Genomic DNA, 20147 nt, shown 5'->3' with positions numbered 1-20147 from the left:
ATTCCAGTAAATATATCTGAAATTCCGAGATTCATCACAATAATAATAATCTTTATTGTCATAAGTAGGCTTACACTAACATCGCAATGAAGTTACTGTGAAAAAACCCCTAGTCCCCATATTCCGGCGCCTGTTTGGGTACACAGAGGGAGAATTCAGATTGTCCTAATTACCTAATAGCACGTCTTTCGGAGCTTGTGCGAGGAAACTGGAGCACCCGGAGGAAACCCACGCAGACACGGGGAAAACGTGCATACTCCGCACAGACAGTGACCCAAGCCGGGAATCGAACCTGGGACACTGGTGATGTGAAGTCATAGTGCTAACTACTATATTGGACCTCTCCAGACTTTCTTATCGTAATGCTTTCCTGCTTGGCCTCCCACTTTTCACCCGTGAGCTTGACCTTATGCAATGTTATCCTGCTTGTGTCCTCTTCCACGTCAAAGTGTGCTAATCCAGCACTGCTGACCATCCACTCTCATCTTTACATCACTTTACAACCTTGCCTTTTTCTCTCTGTAGCTTTTTTGATCAAGCTATTTTTTTTTGTTCTCAACATCTCCTTCCTTGTTTCTATGTTCATTTTTGTCTGATTATATCTCTGAAGCATCTTGGGACTGTTTCTACAGTATCAGGGCAAACTGTTGCTGCTGCTGAAATAAATTATATTGAACAAATCTATTACTATGTTAAACTTTCATTTTTTCTCAAAGAAATATTCTGCGGTATGCCTGCATGCAGTCGATGAGAATGTTTATTTCTTTCAATGGCTTTTTATTGAGGTGCCCCTGCTGAAACTGCAATTAACTAGCTTCATTTGAGCATACTTGTCAATGCACTTGTGAAATTTCCAAGAGGTGGAGATAAAATGAGAAGTCTAATAGGAGATGTATTGAGTTACTTTTAATTTTAGAAGTAAACACATGAGAATAGTACAGCCGCAGAGTAGCTGGATTGGCCATGCTAAAATTGCCCCTTGATTTTAAAAAAATGAATTGGGTACTTTAAATTTATTTAAAAAAGAATTGTTCAGACTGGTTCCGCGCTGTAAATTTCAGTTTGTTTAAGGTATCTTAGTGAGGGTGCTTTTTCACCCTGCAATAAGTGAAAAGATGTCCCATACAGCTTTAACATTAACAAAAGACGACCAAGCTTCCAGTCCTTGGGAAGCCGTTATCCTAGATATAAAGATCAGAAAGGAAGGCTGGACACTTGTTTTTTTCAGATGTCCTCTCCTTTGACGTAGCCTTGGGGCTTCTGTGCGGAGGTAGAGTTGTGTTTGCACCTGTAACAGAAACCAGCCCAAGGAACCATTGCGAAGAAGGTTAGTCAGATCATTGCTGACATCCAGCCTCATTGTTTTTCGCATGGACCAATATTTCCTAGCTGTTCCAGTGCAAGCAGATCTAGTGATATTACAGAATTTCACTGTAATCAGGAGTACATCATTTAGCCCATTGTGTCTGCACCGAATGAGTCTCCAAATGAGCAATTTACTTAGTCCTATTCTTCCGCCTTCTCCCCATAACACTGCACATTTGACTGTACATTTGAGCTTCGATTCAACTTGTCTCCACCATACTCTCATGCATTGCATTCCAGACCCTACCCACTCGCTGCCTGGAATTGTTTTTCTCTTATTGCTTTTGCTTCTTTTGCAAATAACTTTAAATCTCTGCCTCTCATTCGTCATCCTTTCACAAATGGGAACAGTTTCTCCCTATCTTGTCCGTCCAGACCCCTCCTGATTTTGAACATCTCCAACAAATCACCTCTCAACCATTTTTCTCCAAGGAAAGTTCTGATAAACGTTTCCTGGGATCCCAAAGATTTGAAGGGCTATGTCATGGTATGCAGACATGCAGATAATGATATACAGACAGGCACAGACAGGCAGCTAATGAACACAGAGAACAGGACATGACATAATGAGCAGGCAGGGCACACAGGGTTGGCATCTCACTATAAAAGGCACGAGGCACTCACACTCCGCCTCTTTCCACTGATGAACATCTACAGAGTGAGTCAGGGTGCATGTGCAGTATCACACCTCCAGCACGTGGCTAAGAGCTAGTCTGGTGCTGTCAGACAGAGTAACCACACTTAGGTTAGAAGAGAGTCGAACTCATAGAGAACTGTGTAAACTGTGCTACTGGTTCAATAAATCAGATTGAGCTAAGGTCCGGAGTATCTCTTGGTTAAAGCTGCATCCAGTTGAAGCCTGTGTTATCCCAGAGTACATAACACGATATGCTACCAGGAGACTGCTTAATCTAGGTGGTTTACCTCAGTCCGTTCCGTGACGACCAGCGAATATATCACGGCACCATGGAGAAGATTCAGGCTCCTCACCAGCTCAGGATCTCTGGCAATCTCAGTGCCAACTGGTGGACATTCAAGCAAAAGTTTCTGCTGTACATCGAAGCTTCAGATCTCGTGGGTGCGTGTGATGCAAGGAAGATCGCACTTCTCCTCTCAACACCGGGTGATCAAGCCATCGAACTCTTCAACACTTTTCACTTCACCGAAGGCCAGGACAAGACAAAGTTTCAGATCATCCTGGACAAGTTTGACAGTCACTTAGGTTAGAAGAGAGTCGATCTCATAGAGAACTGTGCGACTGGTTCAATAAATCAGATTGAACTAACTTCAAGGTCTGGAGTATTTTTTGGTTAAAGCTGCATCCAGTTGCAGCCTGTGTTATCCAGAGTACATAACACGACAGGCTAATGAGAGTGGAGAAATTTAGACTCATTGGGCGGGATTCTCTGACCCCCCCCCCGCCGGGTCGGAAAATCACCGGGGGGGCGGCGTGAATCTCGTCCCCGCCGGCTGCTGAATTCCCCAGCGCCGGAGATTTGGCAGGGGCGGGAATTGAGCCACACCGGTGGGCGGGCTCCCCCGGCAATTCTCCGGCCTGCGATGGGCCGAAGTCCCACCCATTCTATGCAGGTCCTGCCGGCATAAATTGGAGTTGGTCCCTTACCGGAGGGGCCTGGCGGCGCGGGCGGGCTCCGGGGTCCTGGGGGTTGGACGCAGGGTGATCTGGCCCCGGGGGTGCCCCCACGGTGGCCTGGCCCATGGTCGGGGCCCACCGATCCGCTGGTGGGCCTGTGCCGTGGGGGCACAATATTCCTACGCACCGGCCCTGTAAGCCCCCGCAATGGCCGGCGTGAAGGTGAACCCCCCTGCGCATGCGTGGGGATGAAGTCAGCAGACGTGACGCTCCCATGCATGCGCGGACCCTTGCCGGCCGGCGGAGTCCCTTCGGCCCCAGCTGGCGCGGTGCCAAAGGCCTTCCACGCCGGCCAGCAGGGCACAAACCACTCCGGCGCCGTCCTAGCCCCTGAAGGTGCGGATTGGAGTGGCCTGACACCAGAGTGGTTCCCGCCACTCCACTGCGCCGTTTCTGCCCGCCCCGCCAATTCCCGGAGAATCCTGCCCACTAACTTTAAATGCCACGCCTTCAGTCATCAGAAAGCCCTGATACCTGGGTCCCTGCAAGCCTTTGATGCACTATGGATACATGTTGCTCCTTTCCAGCATTGAAGCTTGGACAGTAAATGAACCTTTAATAATCAATAAAACATTAACATGACAAACCCCGAAGTAGGGGTATGCATTTGGATATAGCTACCAGCACATTTAGCTCCACATTTAGGTACCTGCAAACCATGTTTTCATATGCATTTCTTTTCAAATGATTGCATTGCGATGTGATTTTGTATTCCTGGTACAAACTAAACCATTTTGGCAGGATCAGAAGTGATTGTTATGGGCGGCACGGTGGCACAGTGGTTAGCATTGCTGCCTACGACGCTGAGGACCTGGGTTCGAATCCCGGCCCTGGGTCACTGTCTGTGAGGAGTTTGCACATTCTCCCCGTGTCTGCGTGGGTTTCACCCCCACAACCCAAAGATGTGCAGGTTAGGTGGATTGGCCACGTTAAATTGCCCCTTAATTGGAAAAAATGAATTGGATATTCTAAATTTAAAAAAAAATTTAAAAAAAAAAAGAAAAAAAAAAAGAAGTGATTGTTATCAAGTGCATGAATCAGCAAATAGGGTATAATGAGGTACAGATTAGGTGCAAAGTAAAGAATTCATGGCAGCTGCCAGGAAAGCAGGTACAGGCCTGCATGATGTACTGTGGTGATCAGACCACAGTTTGATATAAATGGAATGGAAGCCCCTGTAATTCACAACGGCAATGAGGCCTTGTGAAGGAGCCAATAGGGCAGCCTGAGCACAGTCAATGACACTTGTACTTGTGGGATTCTGTAATTGTGTGAACCACAGAGCCTTCTCCTGTTGCTTCTACTTGTCTATGAGGGAAGTAAGAGAAGTGTTTGATGTAAACATCGCATCGGTCACCTGTTCCACGCAAGCATGAACTGCAGACAGGATGATGTTAGTCACGTCCCCTGAGGCTGCCAGGAAGGAGCCAGAGGCAAAAAGGTTCAAGAGATATTGTGACTTTGATTGTAGCAGGCAATGCTGTACCAGTTGAGACAGGCTTTTTTCTTATAATTCTGTAATGTAGGTGTTGCTGGCAACATCAGCATTATTGCCCATCCCTAACTGCCTTTCTTAATAATAATAATCTTTATTGTCACAAGTAGGCTTACATTAACACTGCAATGAAGTTACTGTGAAAATCCCACAGTCGCCACATTCCAGCACCTATTCAGGTACACAGAGGGAGAATTCAGTATGTCCAAATTACCTAATAGCATGTCTTTCGGAACTTGTGGGAGGCGACTGGAGCACCCCGGAGGAAACCCAGACAGACACGGGGAGAACATGCAGACTCCGCACAGACAGTGGCCCAAGCCGGGAATCGAACCTGAGACCCTGGCGCCTTGAAGCCTTAGTGCTGAACCACTGTAGCCCTTTGCCATGGCCGAGGTAAATCACTCAATGCTGAAGAATGTTTAGTCAACCACATTGCTGAGATTCCGGAGTTGCATATAAGACTGGGTAAGGATGCTAAGTTTTCTTCCCTAAATGACACCAATGAATGAGTTGGGTTTTTATGAATATCCGGGGATGGGATTCTCCAATAATAGGGCTATGTCCATACGCCCGCAGAAAAACGCGTGCAAATCACTCTGGACTTACCTGGAGAAGGTCCAGGGTGATTCTCCGATTTGCAGGGGGCTAGCAGGGCCCCGGAGTAGACCTCGCAGCTCCGCCTGCCGATATGGGGCCCTGCACTTCCGGTCGGGGGTCCGCGCATGCGCACATCAGTGGCCTCTGTCGGCAGTGCCGCGCGACATGGCCGACCTTTATCGCGGACCGGCACCAACAACATAACCGCCCCCCCCTCCCAGATCGCGCGTGCCCGCGGATCCGTGGCCCCCGATCGGAACCCTGGCCGTCCTGGAGGCCCCACTGTGTCCACAGCCACCAGCCAATATTCCCGCCGGGTGGGACCATCAAAGACCCACGCCGTCGGGAACTCAGCCATTTGTTGACGGAGAATCGGCGCAGAAGCCTCTTTCAATGGCCCCGACCGATGCTGCATAGACCGCACACGATTCGAGGCCACGCGGGAGCGGCGTGCGCCGAACGCGATTTTGGCACGGAGGCTCAGAGAATCCCGCCCCAGTAGTGGTCACCATTGCCCATACTAGCTTTTATCTATTGCAGATTCATTCAATCAACTGAATTTAAATTAATAACTGCCATGGACTAAAATTCATACCTCTGGATTATTAATCCAGTAACATAACCACATGTTACTGTGCAGTTCTTGATAGGAAGAAGCACAACTCGGACAGCCTCCCAGGAGGAATGCTCATACACTCCTCCTCCGAGGACTGCAGGTAAGATCTTCATCCAATATACTACTGGAAAGATAAGGATACCAGCTTTTTGTAGCCTCCTTGTCCGTTACCAGAGTGGAATTGCCAGAATGACTTTTGAAGAAACTATGAATTATCCACATTCTACATGCATTCTAAACACTTTGCAATTGTCCAAGTTGCAAAAACATCGTCTGCTTGAAATATTGCTGGAGCTGGCTGCCCCCTGAATTATACTGCATATGTATTGTGAGTGGGATCAGGATTGATTGTTGGAATTAAAGTCAAGATGAAATGACAACAACATGATGCGTAAATAATTTTTTCCTCATGTCACCACTTAAGAACTTTTAAATACTGATACAACATTGTGACTTTGGAAGAGTTCTCCAGAGGACAGATTAAAACGATGTTTCTTTCACAAAATATCTCAAATAAATTTGTATAAATTAAATTGCCAATGATGGTTTGCATCTTAAAACAGGCTGACATATGGGGCTGTCGGGATTCTCCATTTTGACGGTAGCCCTGGGGGTTGCCGACAGCGTGGGGCTGCCCCACAATGGGGGACCTCATTGACCAGCCAGCGAAACAGAGAACTGCGACGGCATGCCAAACCAGAAATCTGGTGCGGCGTGACAGAGCAACATGCCCATGAATTCTTATGTAGGGAAGAGATTTTATTGTAGAGAAGAACTGGTCTTACTATTCATATTAAGTGACTTAATACTTTGCAACAAAAATGCTTAATTTGAAAAAAAGAACTAAAATTAATGGCACTATAAAAAGGTAATGCCTTAGGCTGGTACCTTGTTAATGCACAGAACACTAATTGCTCATGACAAGATTGAGACAGAGAATTGGAAAAAGTTGTGGATTGGCATGAGCACACTTCTTCCTAAGCCTAACAGTGTCTTTCAAGCCTCTTCTCTGTTGCTCTTAGCACTCTGGGACAAATACCATCCATCCTGCAGATCTATTTATTAGTACCTTTAAGCCTGTCTGGGAATTCTATCTCATTTATAATGAAGTAACATAATTAATGATTACTTGCATTTATAAAGCACCTTATATGTAGGAAATTGCCCCAAGAGGTTTCATAGAAGCATCAATAAACAGTGGGATCGCAAAGAAGGTCAGGAAAGTTCAGGGGTGGATTTCTGAACTTAGTGCCTGGACGGCTAAAGACTTGACCATCAGCACTGATCTGAAGAGAGAGCGAGATACCCAAGAGGCCATTATCACTGGAACAAACAGTTTTCGGAAGTTGCAGGTTAGAAGTGCGCTGGTAGTTTATGGCCGAGGGTCGATCTTTTAACAAGGCAGGCGATAACAGCGGTTTTTAAAGTACCTGAACAGAGGATCCTTTCACAATGTCAACTCACATGAGTGCCAGGAAAATAATTTGTGTGATCAGCAGTTTAGTGAGAAAGCATGTGGTGAATCGTGGACAGGCTTATCTTTTAGATGGCATCAATGGAGACAAGAAGTTGAGAAAGATGCAGACTCAAGATAAGGGCAGGGAGAACCTTGGAAACTCTGGTTTGGTGGTGATGCAGCAGAGAGAGCAGAACAGATGGTTGTGATCTCAGAGGAACAGAAGTCTGTGAACTCCTGGCACTTCTTGCTGGAGGTGAAACTGGAGAGGGCAAAGGAGAGAGGTTTAAGGAGAAGTTGGTCATGGAGAAAAGAGGCAGAAGGTTAACTCTGCTCCCAGTAGTGAGCGGTTTTGGCAGAAAAGAGTATAGTGCTTGATGTGACAAGGTGTGGAAATGAATGTTTGAACTTGTAGTGGACCGGATCCTTTCAAGTCTATGCTCCTTGGTCTTGATAGGGAAATGGCTGGCGAGTATTGGGGAATGAGCAATGTGGGCGAGAGCAAATATTTTATTGAACATAAAAAGGTATTGGTGGGAGATCGACTGAGCAGAGTGACGTTGCACAACTATCTAGCAAAGGAAGGGACAGAGGCTAGACAGTTTGGAGTTTGAAAGTACGTGTGTCAGTGAGCTGGGAGAGTGTCATTAAAAACAAACATCACAAATACAGAAGACAAGAGTTGAAAGGAGACAGAAAGATGTGAACAATGGGAAATAGAAGGAAGTATTGTCTGTCATCAACAAGATGGGCATTAAGGGGCCATTAAAATAGTAAGGTCAATGTGCAGGTTTTCACATCTAATTCTAAAAAATTGCAAAAGCAATATTGCAAATTGTTGTGCTTGCCTGCCAGTCAGACCAAGACTTTCCCTGAAATCAGGAGAAGGTTCACAAGACCAGCAATGTTAAAAGCACATTGCAGGCTAATACAGGCTTCCCTCCTTCTGCAGTATTGCTGAAATGTTTCTGTTACAAACAAATCCATATTTTACCAATATGCAATCTTATATTGTCTTCTGTTGTTTGAAAATGTATGGGATGCGGACAGTGACAATACCACCTCACCAGCCCCTCCCCACACGGGCATAGAATGGCAAAATGTTTAACGGTCTTCGCATTGAATTTTGAGGTGCATTAACTGTTTCATAGGTAAATTAGGCAGTCATTTTACATTCACAAAGTACACAAACAGCAATTGAATGAACCAGAACAGCAGTACAATTCTTATTCTTTGAACAGTACAAGATCTTTCTTGCTTTTTAAATAGCTGAAAAGATGGTTGGGGCTTTAGTCTGTGATCCATCAAAAGGATTGCATTTCGCCACATTATGATCACAAACTCAGGCAGATTTTCCAAGTTCAGCACTGAACTGATGATAAGAGGGAAACCAATCAGTGTTTATCAGAATTTCCAGTTTGGAAGTGAAAAAAAACAGCCAGGATTCTGTGTCCTGATTGCTACCTAGTGACATTTGCTTGAACTGCATTTGTTGACATCGGTGAAGATGATACAGGAATTGTTGACATTCTTTTCAAACTTGGAGCTGTCAAATGTATATTACAGACTCACACATGAAATATGGCCATTTGAAAGGTACAAAGGGCACTTGAAGTCTATGGATCTTTATCCCAACAGAAATCAGTGCCATAGGGAGAGGAGTGGATGTGCAGTAAGTGGAAAATTAATGGCCAAAGAGGGGGTTAAAAGGTGTTGTGATGTAGATTTATTTCTTTTCTGCTCTACTGAGTATCAAATATCATCTGCATAAATGAATAACGGGACTAGCAAAAAATAGTCTTCCTCAGAGAGGAATGGGTGGGTACAAAAGTCAAAAAGAGGGATTCATCACTGGTGGACATTGATGATTGATCAACAGCAACATGGACAATAGTCCGGCCTTCTTGTCCTCACTAAAATGTTAGGTTTACTGCATTTCCACATTTTTTTCTCAAACTTACTGATAAAGTTTGCTTGTCCTGTGAAGATAGTGTACTGCAACTCATAGGAAACAATGCTGAATTCATCTTCCGAGGTCCAATGAACAGTAATGGTGTCATGAGATGCTGTGCAGAGCTCTTCTCGAATGCTCGGAGGATTTGGGGCTGCAAAGAAAAAGTGGAGGAGATTGTTTCACTGGTTGGCATTGAACAAATGCTTTCACTAAAATGGCATATATCCTCATTGCATGATGTAACGGTGGAGGAAATGGAGTGAGCAACAACACTGAAGGGGCAGAGAAATTGAGTTGGACAACAAAAGCAAAAGGTTATATTGAGGGTTGCTGACTTAACCCAGGCATGCGCCATTGTCAAGGAAACTGGACAATGAATTATATCCAAATCTACCCTTTTTTCTGCCTGCTTTCCTGGTGCACCTAATCTTTTGTTTTTATACCCATATTGCAGCTACTCACTTGTTCACAGCTCTGCACCTTTATAAACACCTATATTATTCCTTTCAAATTTGATTCCTTTTGCTAAAATTAATTTAGTGCTGGTAAAAGTGGAAAGATAATTATGTGTGACATCATCATCTACTATCCTCTCTCTTCAACTATGTCAGTTGTCTATTAAAACCTGGACCTCTCCATCGCTCGGTCAAGCTATCTGTCTTTACCAGATTATCATGGCAAGGCCTGGGACCTCTATGTAAATGGTAAACTGTATAATCTTTTTTCTGTGTAAAAAGGAAGCCCATAGATCATCTGAAAGGTTCTGTCACTGTGCATTGCTTTGATGTATGAGAAACTTTGCTACGGGTAGATGGGATGGATCTGGGGATGACAGTGCACAGATTACGATGTACGAAACATCTACCTGTATTACTTCCAGCAATAGCAGAAAAAGCAATTCTATTAATGGAGACATAACCACGCAGCATAAACATGGAAGTATGAAATAAAATTAGGACCAAGCAGGCTGGTCAAAATCTGAATGGGAATAAATAGGCTCAAGTTCCAGGTTTTTTGAAGAAGGGTCCTACTTAAAGCAATAGTATCTAAAAGGGAAAGGTAAGCTGATCAATTTGCTGTGTGTTTTGAATCATTTGCATATATATTTTGGATTCTATTTGGAATTTTTCAATTATATGCTCGGGATGCAAAAAATTGCAAATGCCAAAAAGGATAAATTTGAAAAAAATCAGTCTTATTATAGTATATGTGACAGAATGACAATAATGTAAAAGTAACTAGCAAACACATGCTTGCATTAATCCAGCGTCTAAATTAAGATGAAGTCAATCTCCTCTAATTTTAAAATACTACTTAAAAGTATGTAAAGTGCATAAGAATTGGGAGCAGGAATAGGCCAGATGTGGGAATTTAAAAGATGATTGAGGCTGGGATTCAATCTCATGAATGTCTCAGGCTCATCATGTAAAAGCGTTATGCCACTCCTGGGAAGGTGAATTGCAGCGAGTTCAACTATGTTTTGTATCCAAAGAGAGACTCCAGTTAAGCTTGTCCCAGGTTGTTCAGAGGCAATAAACAGTGTACATCCTGTTTTACCTGAAGGCATGTGGGCGAGTGGGAATCTTAATGGCATAGTGCTGGATTAATGCCAGTAGGGTGATGACATGCCCATCTGGTATCACCTTGTTAGCAGCTGTATTATCGCCGAACATCAAAGCTCAGTGAACTAGCAACTCCAGGCTGAACCCCTCAGACCTTTCCTACACTGACTGCTGCAATTACCTCTTGCCAGGCTGGTGCAAGGACTGGCTACGGTATCTGCAAAATTCACAATACACAGTAGTAAATTACCTTACAGACTTCACTCTGGATATAAACTTACTATCCTCTTGTCAAAATTAAATATATTCTCCACACGTTTGAGTGTTCAGAACGCCAGGAGTCTTTAGGCCAAAGAGTTTATCCGTTTCTCCGGCACCTAACAGCCTGAGAGAACTAGATTAACATGTGCACAGGTTTAACATCAGATGTTCATAGGTAGTAGTAGGATGGATTTACACATCCTAGGTTTATATCAATTGATATAAAGTTCGTAGCACAGGATGCTTATTGGGAGAAGTTACTGAGCGCAGCACTGTGAACTTGATTATGTCAGTAGTAAATCAGTTCCTAACTGCTTGATAGGAGTTAATTCCATCCCTTTGAACTGTAGTAGCAATAATAGAGATTCAGCCAAGGGTGGCACAGTGGTTAGCACTGCTGCCTCACAGCGCCGAGCACCCGGGTTTGATCACGGCCCCGGGTCACTGTCCGGATGAAGTTTGCACATTCTCCCCGTGTCTGCATGGGTCTCACCATAACAACCCAAAAGATGTGCAGAGTAGATGGATTGGCCACGCTAAATTGCCCCTTAATTGGGAAAAAAGAATTGGGTACTCTAAATTTATTTTTAAAAATAGAGATTCAGCCGTTACATTTGATCCTGGCTTTTTAAAAATAACAAAGAACAAAGAAGATTACAGCACAGGAACAGGCCCTTCGGCCCTCCCAGCCTGCGCCGATCCAGAAGAAACACGTTAATAAGGCACTTCCCCTGCCAGCTCTGTTTGCCCATGCCACACATGTTCAACTAAACTAACGTGGACCCCCCCCCCCCCCCCCCCCCCCCCCAGGCCTGACCTGCCAGGTCAGCCCTGCGCTTGGCCCTAGCCCGCCCCGCCTCCGACTCTCCCTGGTGCCCCCGACCTACGCTAGCTACGCTGACCCCTGCCCTTGGCGCCTGCCTGTCTCCCGTCCGAGCGCTCGGGCCCTCCCCCCACACACCAGGGACCCATTAAGGTAATTGTATCCCACTGTGCCCTTTCAAGTCCCGTAACCAGCCCCTAGCCCATCCCCCTATCAGAGGCCCCGATCTCCTGCCAAAAGGTACCAAGTGCTGGGCCCCTTTGCAGGGCCCCTCTCTTCCCCCCCCCCCCCTTGTTGCAATCCCCCCAAAACACCCTAAACAGTGCGCCCTCCAGCCCCCACTCTTTGTCCAGGCTGAAAACAATCTTGGATAAAACATTACAGTACAGGATAGTTTAACAAACCGCCACCACACAAAAGCTCTGAGAGCCCAAAGTCCTTTAGTTCCAGTCCAGCTTCTTCTTTTAATAAAAGTCCACACCTAATCAGAGCAAATTAGGTTAACAGACCACCGGCACTGTACAGCACTGAAAGAACCAAGTGCCCATTAGTTCAAGTCCAGTTTCTTATCTTTAATAAAGGTCCAAACCTGTTCTGGTGTCTAAAAATAGTAGTGGAGTTCCTCAAATGTAACCCAGAGCTTTGCAGGATACAGCATTCCAAACCTCGCCTCCTTTTTGTAGAGGGCTGCCTTTACCTTGATGAATCCTACACGCCTCTTGGCCAGCTCCGTTCCCAAGTCCTGGTAAATGCGCACCTCGCAGTTCTCCCATCTGCTGCTCCTCTCCGCCTTGGCCCATCGCAGCACACGTTCCCTGTCAGCAAGCCGGTGAAAGCGGACCACCAAGGCCCTCGGTCGGTCGCCCATCCTGGGCTTCCTTGCGGGGGCTCTATGTGCCCCATCCAACTCCGGGGGTTGAGGGAAGGCCTCCGGTCCCGTCAGCGCCTCAAGCATACCCGTCACGTATGCGCCCACATCCGACCCCTCGCAGCCCTCGGGGAGGCCAATGATCCTTAAATTCTGCCTCCTGGCTCTGTTCCCCAGCTCTTCAAGCTGCTCCTGCATCCTCCTCTGATGGGAGTTCAGCTCCTCCACCTCGTACTCCAGCTCCGTTACCGTGCCCGCCTGACTGGAGAGCTTTGCCTCGACCTCCCTGAGCGCTTTCCCTTGGACCACCTGTGTCTCAACCATTCGGTCCATCACCGCTCTCATCGGGTCCAGCGTGTCCCTCCTCAGCTCGGCGAAGCAGTTCTTGAAGAACTCCATCTGCTCCTCCCTTGGCCAGTGAGCCTCTGCTCCCCGGTCCCCACCGTCCGCCATGCTTGGCTGCTCGGTCTGGGGTCCCCACTGCTCCCATTTCGATTCTTGCCGCTCCACTCGACCACTTCTAGTCCAGCTGCCCACACCCCGGAAAGGAAGACTCTTCCCTATCGTCTCCTCCACCGATTCAGGCTGCCAGGTCTCAAAAAAGTCCGTTAGAAAAGGTCCGTTTGCCCATCGCAGGCAGGAGCGATCCGACCTGCGACCTGTCTCCTCGAGGGCGCCACCGGAAGTCTCGTCTAGATGCATCTTAAATGATGCTATCATGCTGCCTCTACCACCTCTGCTGGCAAAGCATTCCAGGCACCCACCACCCTCTGTGTAAAAATACATTCCACGCACATCTCCCTTAAACTTTCCCCCTCTCTTGTTTTAGTTAGGCGGACATCTGATACGGGTGGAAACTTATTTATTTGTTGAAGAGCTTCCAAACCAAAACTCTCTAAATTCACACGGGTCTGTTTCTGGCCGAAATTTTCCGAACCTTCCCACTAGTGGAATCTTCAAGTCATGGAAAAAGCTGTAGACGTCGGTGGGATCAGAAATGGCTGCCTCGTGGGCAGCATGGTGGCACAGTGGTTAGCATTGCTGCCTTCGGCGCTGAGGACCCGGGTTCGAATCCCAGCCCTGGGTCACTGTCCGTGAGGAGTTTGCACATTCTCCCCATGTCTGCGTGGGTTTCAACCCCACAACCCAAAAGATGTGCAGGATAGGTGGATTAGCCACGCTAAATTGCCCCTTAATTGGAAAAAATAATTGGGTAATCTAAATTTATTTTAAAAAAAAAGAAATGGCTGCCTCTGCCACCACAAAACACGCTGCGGGGTTGTGGGATGGAAAATCCCACCCTCTGTTTTATACCCATATTGTACCTAAATATGGAGTTCACATACATAGTAGGGATGTTCACACTTTCGAAGTTCTTCTACAAAATGTTAAACCCTATCCCTCTTTTTTTTCCTCTTCATTCTTACCATGTTCGTGATCTTTATTCTCTCCTCTCCTATTCTACCATCAACCTCTCAGTCCTCCTCCTCTCAATCTCCTGAAGGTGTGAAGGACTCAAATAGCGGTAGTGAAATTCAATATTGAGAAAAATCAGTTTGTAGAAAACCAGTTGATGAAGTGAACCGTTGAACAATAATGGCTTGCATTTCTGAAATGGGAAACACCTCAAAATGCTTTGTAAAATGGAATAACGTTGGAACTACAGGGAAAGAAAGAGTTGTGAGGCGGCAAATGTGCTGAAGCTGAAGGTTTTGAAAGTGGAAGGCAAAGAGATTTTGGGTCTGTATCTCAGGGGAAGGTGTATGGAGAGTAAGCATTTATCCAATACATTTTGGGTATACAGCTGACCAAGATTGTTTTGCTTTGATGGAATGAAACCATGGAGATCTTTTAAAATGGTGACATAGATGCTGAAGTTGATTTGCTGGGGTATAGGAAGCTATTGGAACTTGGCAAGGACAACAGTATTGGTTGTATGGAAGTTTATGGAAGTGATGATGACACTGTGTAATTTAGGTTGGAAGCTGTGGAGGATGGAGCAAGTTCCAAGAGTGTTGTAAGGTAAGACAATAGCACAAAAACTCGTCACTCACTGTTGTTCGAACATATTTACCTGTAAGATAGTCCAGGTTTTCGAGTAATTTCTTCTCTCTCGAAAAATCTAAGGTAAAATTTTCAAAGGCCTCATTCAAATTGATGTCTGGAATCAGGACTTGAGAAGATGCTGTTGCCATAGCAACTCTACCAGAGCAACCAAGAGACAGAAATGAATCAACAAGAATCAGAAAAAAATTATTCAGAACTATCTTACTAGCAATGCAATTGTTTAAGGAATGCAGCAAAGCTTTAGACTTCATTGTCTTATGTCAACGTTTTTCTTTTTAAACTGAAGAAAATAACCAGAAATAACATTTACAATATTGAACAGACGTTTCTTTTTACGTTTTCCCCATCTCTGAATTTGATTTGGGCGACAGTAACATGATGACACTCAAAGCATATCTGGAGTGGAATTGAATTAGCAGGGTGAGGAAATGTGAGAAACTGGACACAATAGACAAATCTTTTTCAATGGGTAGAATTTCTGGGTCCTGCCAATGGTGGGCATCATCACAGACGGAATGGGAAATGCTCTCCAATTTTCCCATCCCACTGGTGACACTATCCTCAGCAGGCCCAGCTGGAAAATCCCACCCAACGTCTAAATAATATGATGGCGCATGTACAGAGAGCAGTAGGGTATAAGTCTTCAGATGTTATATTAATAGTGGTCAGATTGCTGTACAAAGCTTCATTTTGTTGACCATGTCACAAAAACTCATATTGGTCCATTAACAGGATGCAAAGAAAAGCAACAGCATTGATTCTAATTTTAAAGGGGAATTTGTGTAAGGAATATTAAAAAATTTAAGCTCACAGTCCAAAATCAAATGATAATTGTAAACCCAAGCTATTTGAAATGTTAAATTGTACACATGAAGTAACCCCAGTATTGGTTAATAAGAAGCCAGGAACTAAAAGTAGAGGGTATAAATCAAACATTGTCAATTGTAAATTTCAACTGATGTTCAGACATGCTTCTTTACTCAACTGAGAAATGGTTGGAATAAACTTAGGCACAGAAACAAATAAATGATCAAATGCATTAGATGCTGAAATGGGAGCATTGAGGTGCTGGAAAGATGAACAACAAATTGGCTGAAGGACCTTTTCTCAGACTTGAGTTTTATGTTAGTTTTTAAAATATAATCACCGACAAAGGATATATTCACCTTCAATAAGAAATTTAATTAGCGCTGCCACTAAGTGAGAAACACAGGGGTGTTTATCAAAAATCTTTGAAGTCGACATTGTGGAGTTACTTAAGAGAGACACAAACAACAGCAAAGTCTGGTTTGCTTTCTGTTCTGTGATACTTAGTGCTCGAAGGCATTACTAGTACTGCAATACGATGTTGAGCTATCGAGATGCTGTGTGCTGTCCTTCTGCATTAACTTCGCAGTCACAGACCACTAACTGTCAGCTGAACCATGAGCCACTGAAGTGTCACAGGAATCACAGAACTAAAGATGCAAATTCTTGAAGGCACATCTTATTGTGGAAAATCTTTAAAGACATTGGGCTGGATTCTCCGTTTCAGCGACAAAGTGTTGGTGCCAACGGAGCATGTGTGGTCCTTTTCGATCAAACATTCTGCATGAAATCCTCACCGATTCCGGGATGGGTGAGGGGCTACCATCGGTGCCGGGTGAAAGTTCTGGCTCCCTCACCGAAAGCGGGCAGAGAATGGCCGATCCCTGGCCACGGATGTGCACGGCTGACAACCTGCAGTGGTCACGCCATACAACATGGCGCCGGCCATGCAAGGACATGACCTGGCATCTGTGACCCTGCAGCCCACCCCCTGGCCACCCCCCACCATTCCCCCCAGCCCCCACGGAAGCTCCCCAGGCCAGCGGTATGCATCCCGGCTGATGCACGATCAATTGCATGAAAGACTCAGATTGGTACAACTGTGGCTTTATTACAGTCAGATGCGTGGCCTCCTACTGCAGCTGGCAAAATGGCTAATCAGGAGGAGGACACGCATATTTATGCAGCTCCTTGTGGGCGGAGCTAGCCGGCAGGGGCTACCGGCGAACCTGTAGTACAGGTCCTACCTTACATCCCCTAATACAGGTGCACAGTGGTTCACCACATTCACTCCCTGTAAAAAATGAGTCCGGCGGGGGTGGCGTGGAACTATATACAGTTTTGCAAATAATTTATAGTGGGGAGGGGGAAAAAAATGTCCATTTTGATGGTCCGGTGCCGGTCAGAGGTTAAGTCGATCCGGTGCTTTGACGGTTCGCTGAGAGCGACGTAAGGGTGGCGGCGATGCCGGTGCTGGTGTCGCCAACGTCGGTGCTGGCGCTGGCCAGTAATCGGATGACTCCGGGAGCGTGCCAAAATCTTCCTCGTCCTCTAGCGTGGGCAGGGGAAGGAGGGAGGGACCTGGTGGGGCTAATGTTGGGAACGCTGGGGGAGGGGAGGGTGGCGCGTGGGTGGGGGAGTCTGTTGGAGTGGAACCTGAGGGAGCCAGGTCCCTGAGGGAGACAGTATCTTGGCGGCCGTCGGGGAACTCCACGTAGGCATACTGGGGGTTGACGTGGAGCAAGTGTACCCTGTCCACCAAGGGGTCCGCCTTGTGGAGCCGGACATGCCTACGTAGAAGGACCGGTCCTGGAGCTGCGAGCCAAGTCGGGAGTGACATCCCGGATGTGGACTTCCTAGGGAAGGTAAAAACACGTTCATGTGGTGTGCTATTTGTGGCGGTGCACAGTAGTGACCGGATGGAGTGTAGTGCATCAGGCAGGACCTCCTGCCAGCGAGAGGCTGGGAGGTTCCTGGACGGCCCTCCATACCATCCCGTTCTCCCTCTCTACCTGCCCGTTTCCCCGGGGGTTGTAGCTGGTCATCCTGCTGGAGGCGATACCCCTGCTGAGCAGGAACTGACGCAGCTCATCGCTCATGAATGAGGATCCCCTGTCACTGTGGATGTAGGCGGGGAAACTGAACAGAGTGAAGATTGTGTTTAGGGCTTTGATGACGGTGGCAGGCGTCATATCGGGGCATGGGATGGCGAAGGGGAATCTGGAATACCCGTCGACCACGCTGAGGATATACATGTTGCGGTCGGTGGAGGGGAGGGGCCGTTTGAAATCCACGCTGAGGCGTTCAAAGGGGCGGGAGGCTTTCACCAGGCGCGCGCGGTCTGGCCGGTAGAAGTGCGGCTTGCACTCCGCACAGACCTGGCAGTCTCTGGTGACTGTCCGTACTTCCTCGACAGAGTAGGGCAGATTGCGGGCTTTGACGAGGTGGTACAGTCGTGTGACCCCCGGGTGACAAAGGCTGTTGTGTAGGGCCCGGAGTCGGTCTACTTGTGCGCTGGCACATGTACCTTGGGATAGGGCGTCTGGGGGCTCGTTGAGTTTCCGGGGCGATACAAAATCTCGTAATTATAGGCGGAGAGTCGATTCGCCACCGCAAGATTTTATCATTTTTGATCTTACCCCGCTGCGTGTTGTTGAACATGAAGGCTACCGAGCGTTGGTCAGTGAGGAGAGTGAATCTCCTGCCGGCCAGGTAATGCCTCTAATGCCGCACAGCTTCAACGATAGCGTGGGCCTCTTTTTTGACAGATGAGTGCCGAATTTCAGAGGTGCGGAGGGTGCAGGAAAAGAAAGCCACGGGTCTGCCTGCCTGGTTTAGAGTGGCGGCAAGGGCGATATCTGAAGCGTCGCTTTCTACTTGAAAGGGCAGTGTTTCATCTACTGCATGAATCCCGGCCTCGGCTATGTCTGCTCTAATACGGGCAAATGCATGTTGTGCCTCGGCCGCGAGGGGGAATTGAGTGGACTGTATGAGTGGGCGGGCCTTGTCCGCATAATTTGGGACCCACTGGGCGCAGTAGGACAAGAACCCCAGGCAGCGTTTGAGGGCCTTGAGGCAGTGGAAGCTCCTAGGGGAAGCTCCATGAGCATGTGGTCGGGATCGGGCCCCAGAAGTCCATTTTGGACTACATAGCCGAGGATGGCCAGGCGCGCCGTGCTGAACACACACTTCTCTTTATTATACGTAAGGTTGAGAAGAGTGGCGGTGCGGAGGAATTGAGCGAGGTTGGCGTCGTGGTCCTGTTGGTCATGGCCGCAGATGGTGTCATTATCTAAGTATGGAAATGTGGCCCGCAAACCATACCGGTCGACCATTCGGTCCATCTCCTTTTGGAAGACCGAAACCCCGTTAGTGACGCCGAAGGGAACCCTAAGAAAGTGATAGAGCCGACCGTCTGCCTCGAAGGCAGTGTATGGATGGTCCAATTTACGGATGGGGAGCTGGTGGTAGGCGGATTTCAGGTCAATTGTTGAGAAGACCCTGTACTGTCCAATCTGATTGACCATATCAGATATGCGTGGGAGGGGGTACGCGTCGAGCTGCGTGTACCGATTGATGGTCTGGCTGTAGTCCACGACCATTCTGTGTTTCTCCCCAGTTTTAACCACCACCACTTGGGCTCCCCAGGGGCTATTGCTGGCCTCGATAATACCCTCCCGAAGCAGCCGCTGGACTTCGACCTGATGAAGGCCTTGTCCTGGGCACTATACCGTCTGCTCCTGGTGGCAACGGGTTTGCAATCCGCAGTTAGATTGGCAAAGAGGGAGGGTGGGTCAACCTTGAGGGTCGCGAGGCCGCAAACGGTGAGTGGAGGTCGGGGCCCGCCGAATTTGAGGGTGAGGCTCTGGAGATTGCACTGGAAATCCAGACCCAGCAATAGTGCAGTGCAGAGTTTAGGAAGGACGTAGAGGCGAAAGCCGGTGAATTCTACACCCTGGACTGTGAGAGTGACCGTGCAGAACCCTCGGATGGAGACTGAGTGGGATCCGGAGGCCAGGGAGATCCTTTGATTGGTGGGGTGGGCCGCGAGGGAGCAGCGCCTTACCGTATCTGGGTGTATGAAGCTTTCGGTGCTCCCGGAGTCCAGCAGGCAAGAAGTCACGTGGCCGTCGATTTTCACCGTTGTGGAAGCGGTGGCCAGGTTGTGTGGACGAGTTTGGTCCAGCGTCATCGAAGCGAGCTGCGGCTGGTCGTCAGAGGTGTCGGATGAACCCAGATCATGATGTGTAGTTGGCGTTTCAGCCCAGTGGGGAAGACAAGATGGTGGCGTCCGGAGGTCCTGTGAGGAACAAAATGGCGGCACCCATGGGGCGCACATTGCGGGGGCGGGACAAGATGGCCGCACGCGTGTCCGGGAGGAGAAGATGGCGGCGCCCACTGGCCGCACGTGGACCTGGGGGGGAGAAGATGGCGGAGCCCACTGGCCGCACGTGGCCCCGGGAGGAGAAGATGGCAGCGCCCATTGTGCGTGCGGCAGGGGTGACGTGGCGGTAGGCGTGATAGCGGCCACTGCGCGGGCCTGGCACACAGCTGCAAAGTGGCCCTTTTTACCACAAGACTTGCAAGTGGCGGTGGGGGCTGGGCAGCGTTGGTGGGGT

At 47.6% G+C, this 20147-nt stretch overlaps 1 protein-coding gene across 4 annotated transcripts in view; it reads right to left on the bottom strand.

Moving 5' to 3' along the window:
- LOC119951706 (probable E3 ubiquitin-protein ligase MID2) overlaps nucleotides 1–20147 on the bottom strand; it is a 444841-nt gene that overhangs the window by 14958 nt on the left and 409736 nt on the right. For all 4 annotated transcript variants that reach the window (XM_038774982.1, XM_038774980.1, XM_038774983.1 and 1 more), the window contains exons 6-7: nucleotides 14729–14856; nucleotides 9148–9291 (exon numbers count right to left, since the gene is read on the bottom strand). In XM_038774982.1, coding sequence (XP_038630910.1) covers nucleotides 9148–9291; nucleotides 14729–14856 — 272 coding nt within the window. The remainder of the gene's footprint in view (nucleotides 1–9147; nucleotides 9292–14728; nucleotides 14857–20147) is intronic.

This window comes from Scyliorhinus canicula, chromosome 17, assembly GCF_902713615.1.
Source record: "Scyliorhinus canicula chromosome 17, sScyCan1.1, whole genome shotgun sequence".
Taxonomy (NCBI): Eukaryota; Metazoa; Chordata; class Chondrichthyes; order Carcharhiniformes; family Scyliorhinidae; genus Scyliorhinus; species Scyliorhinus canicula.
The sequence above is the reverse complement of the archived record's forward strand: the minus strand, read 5'-3'. Positions and strand labels throughout refer to the sequence as shown.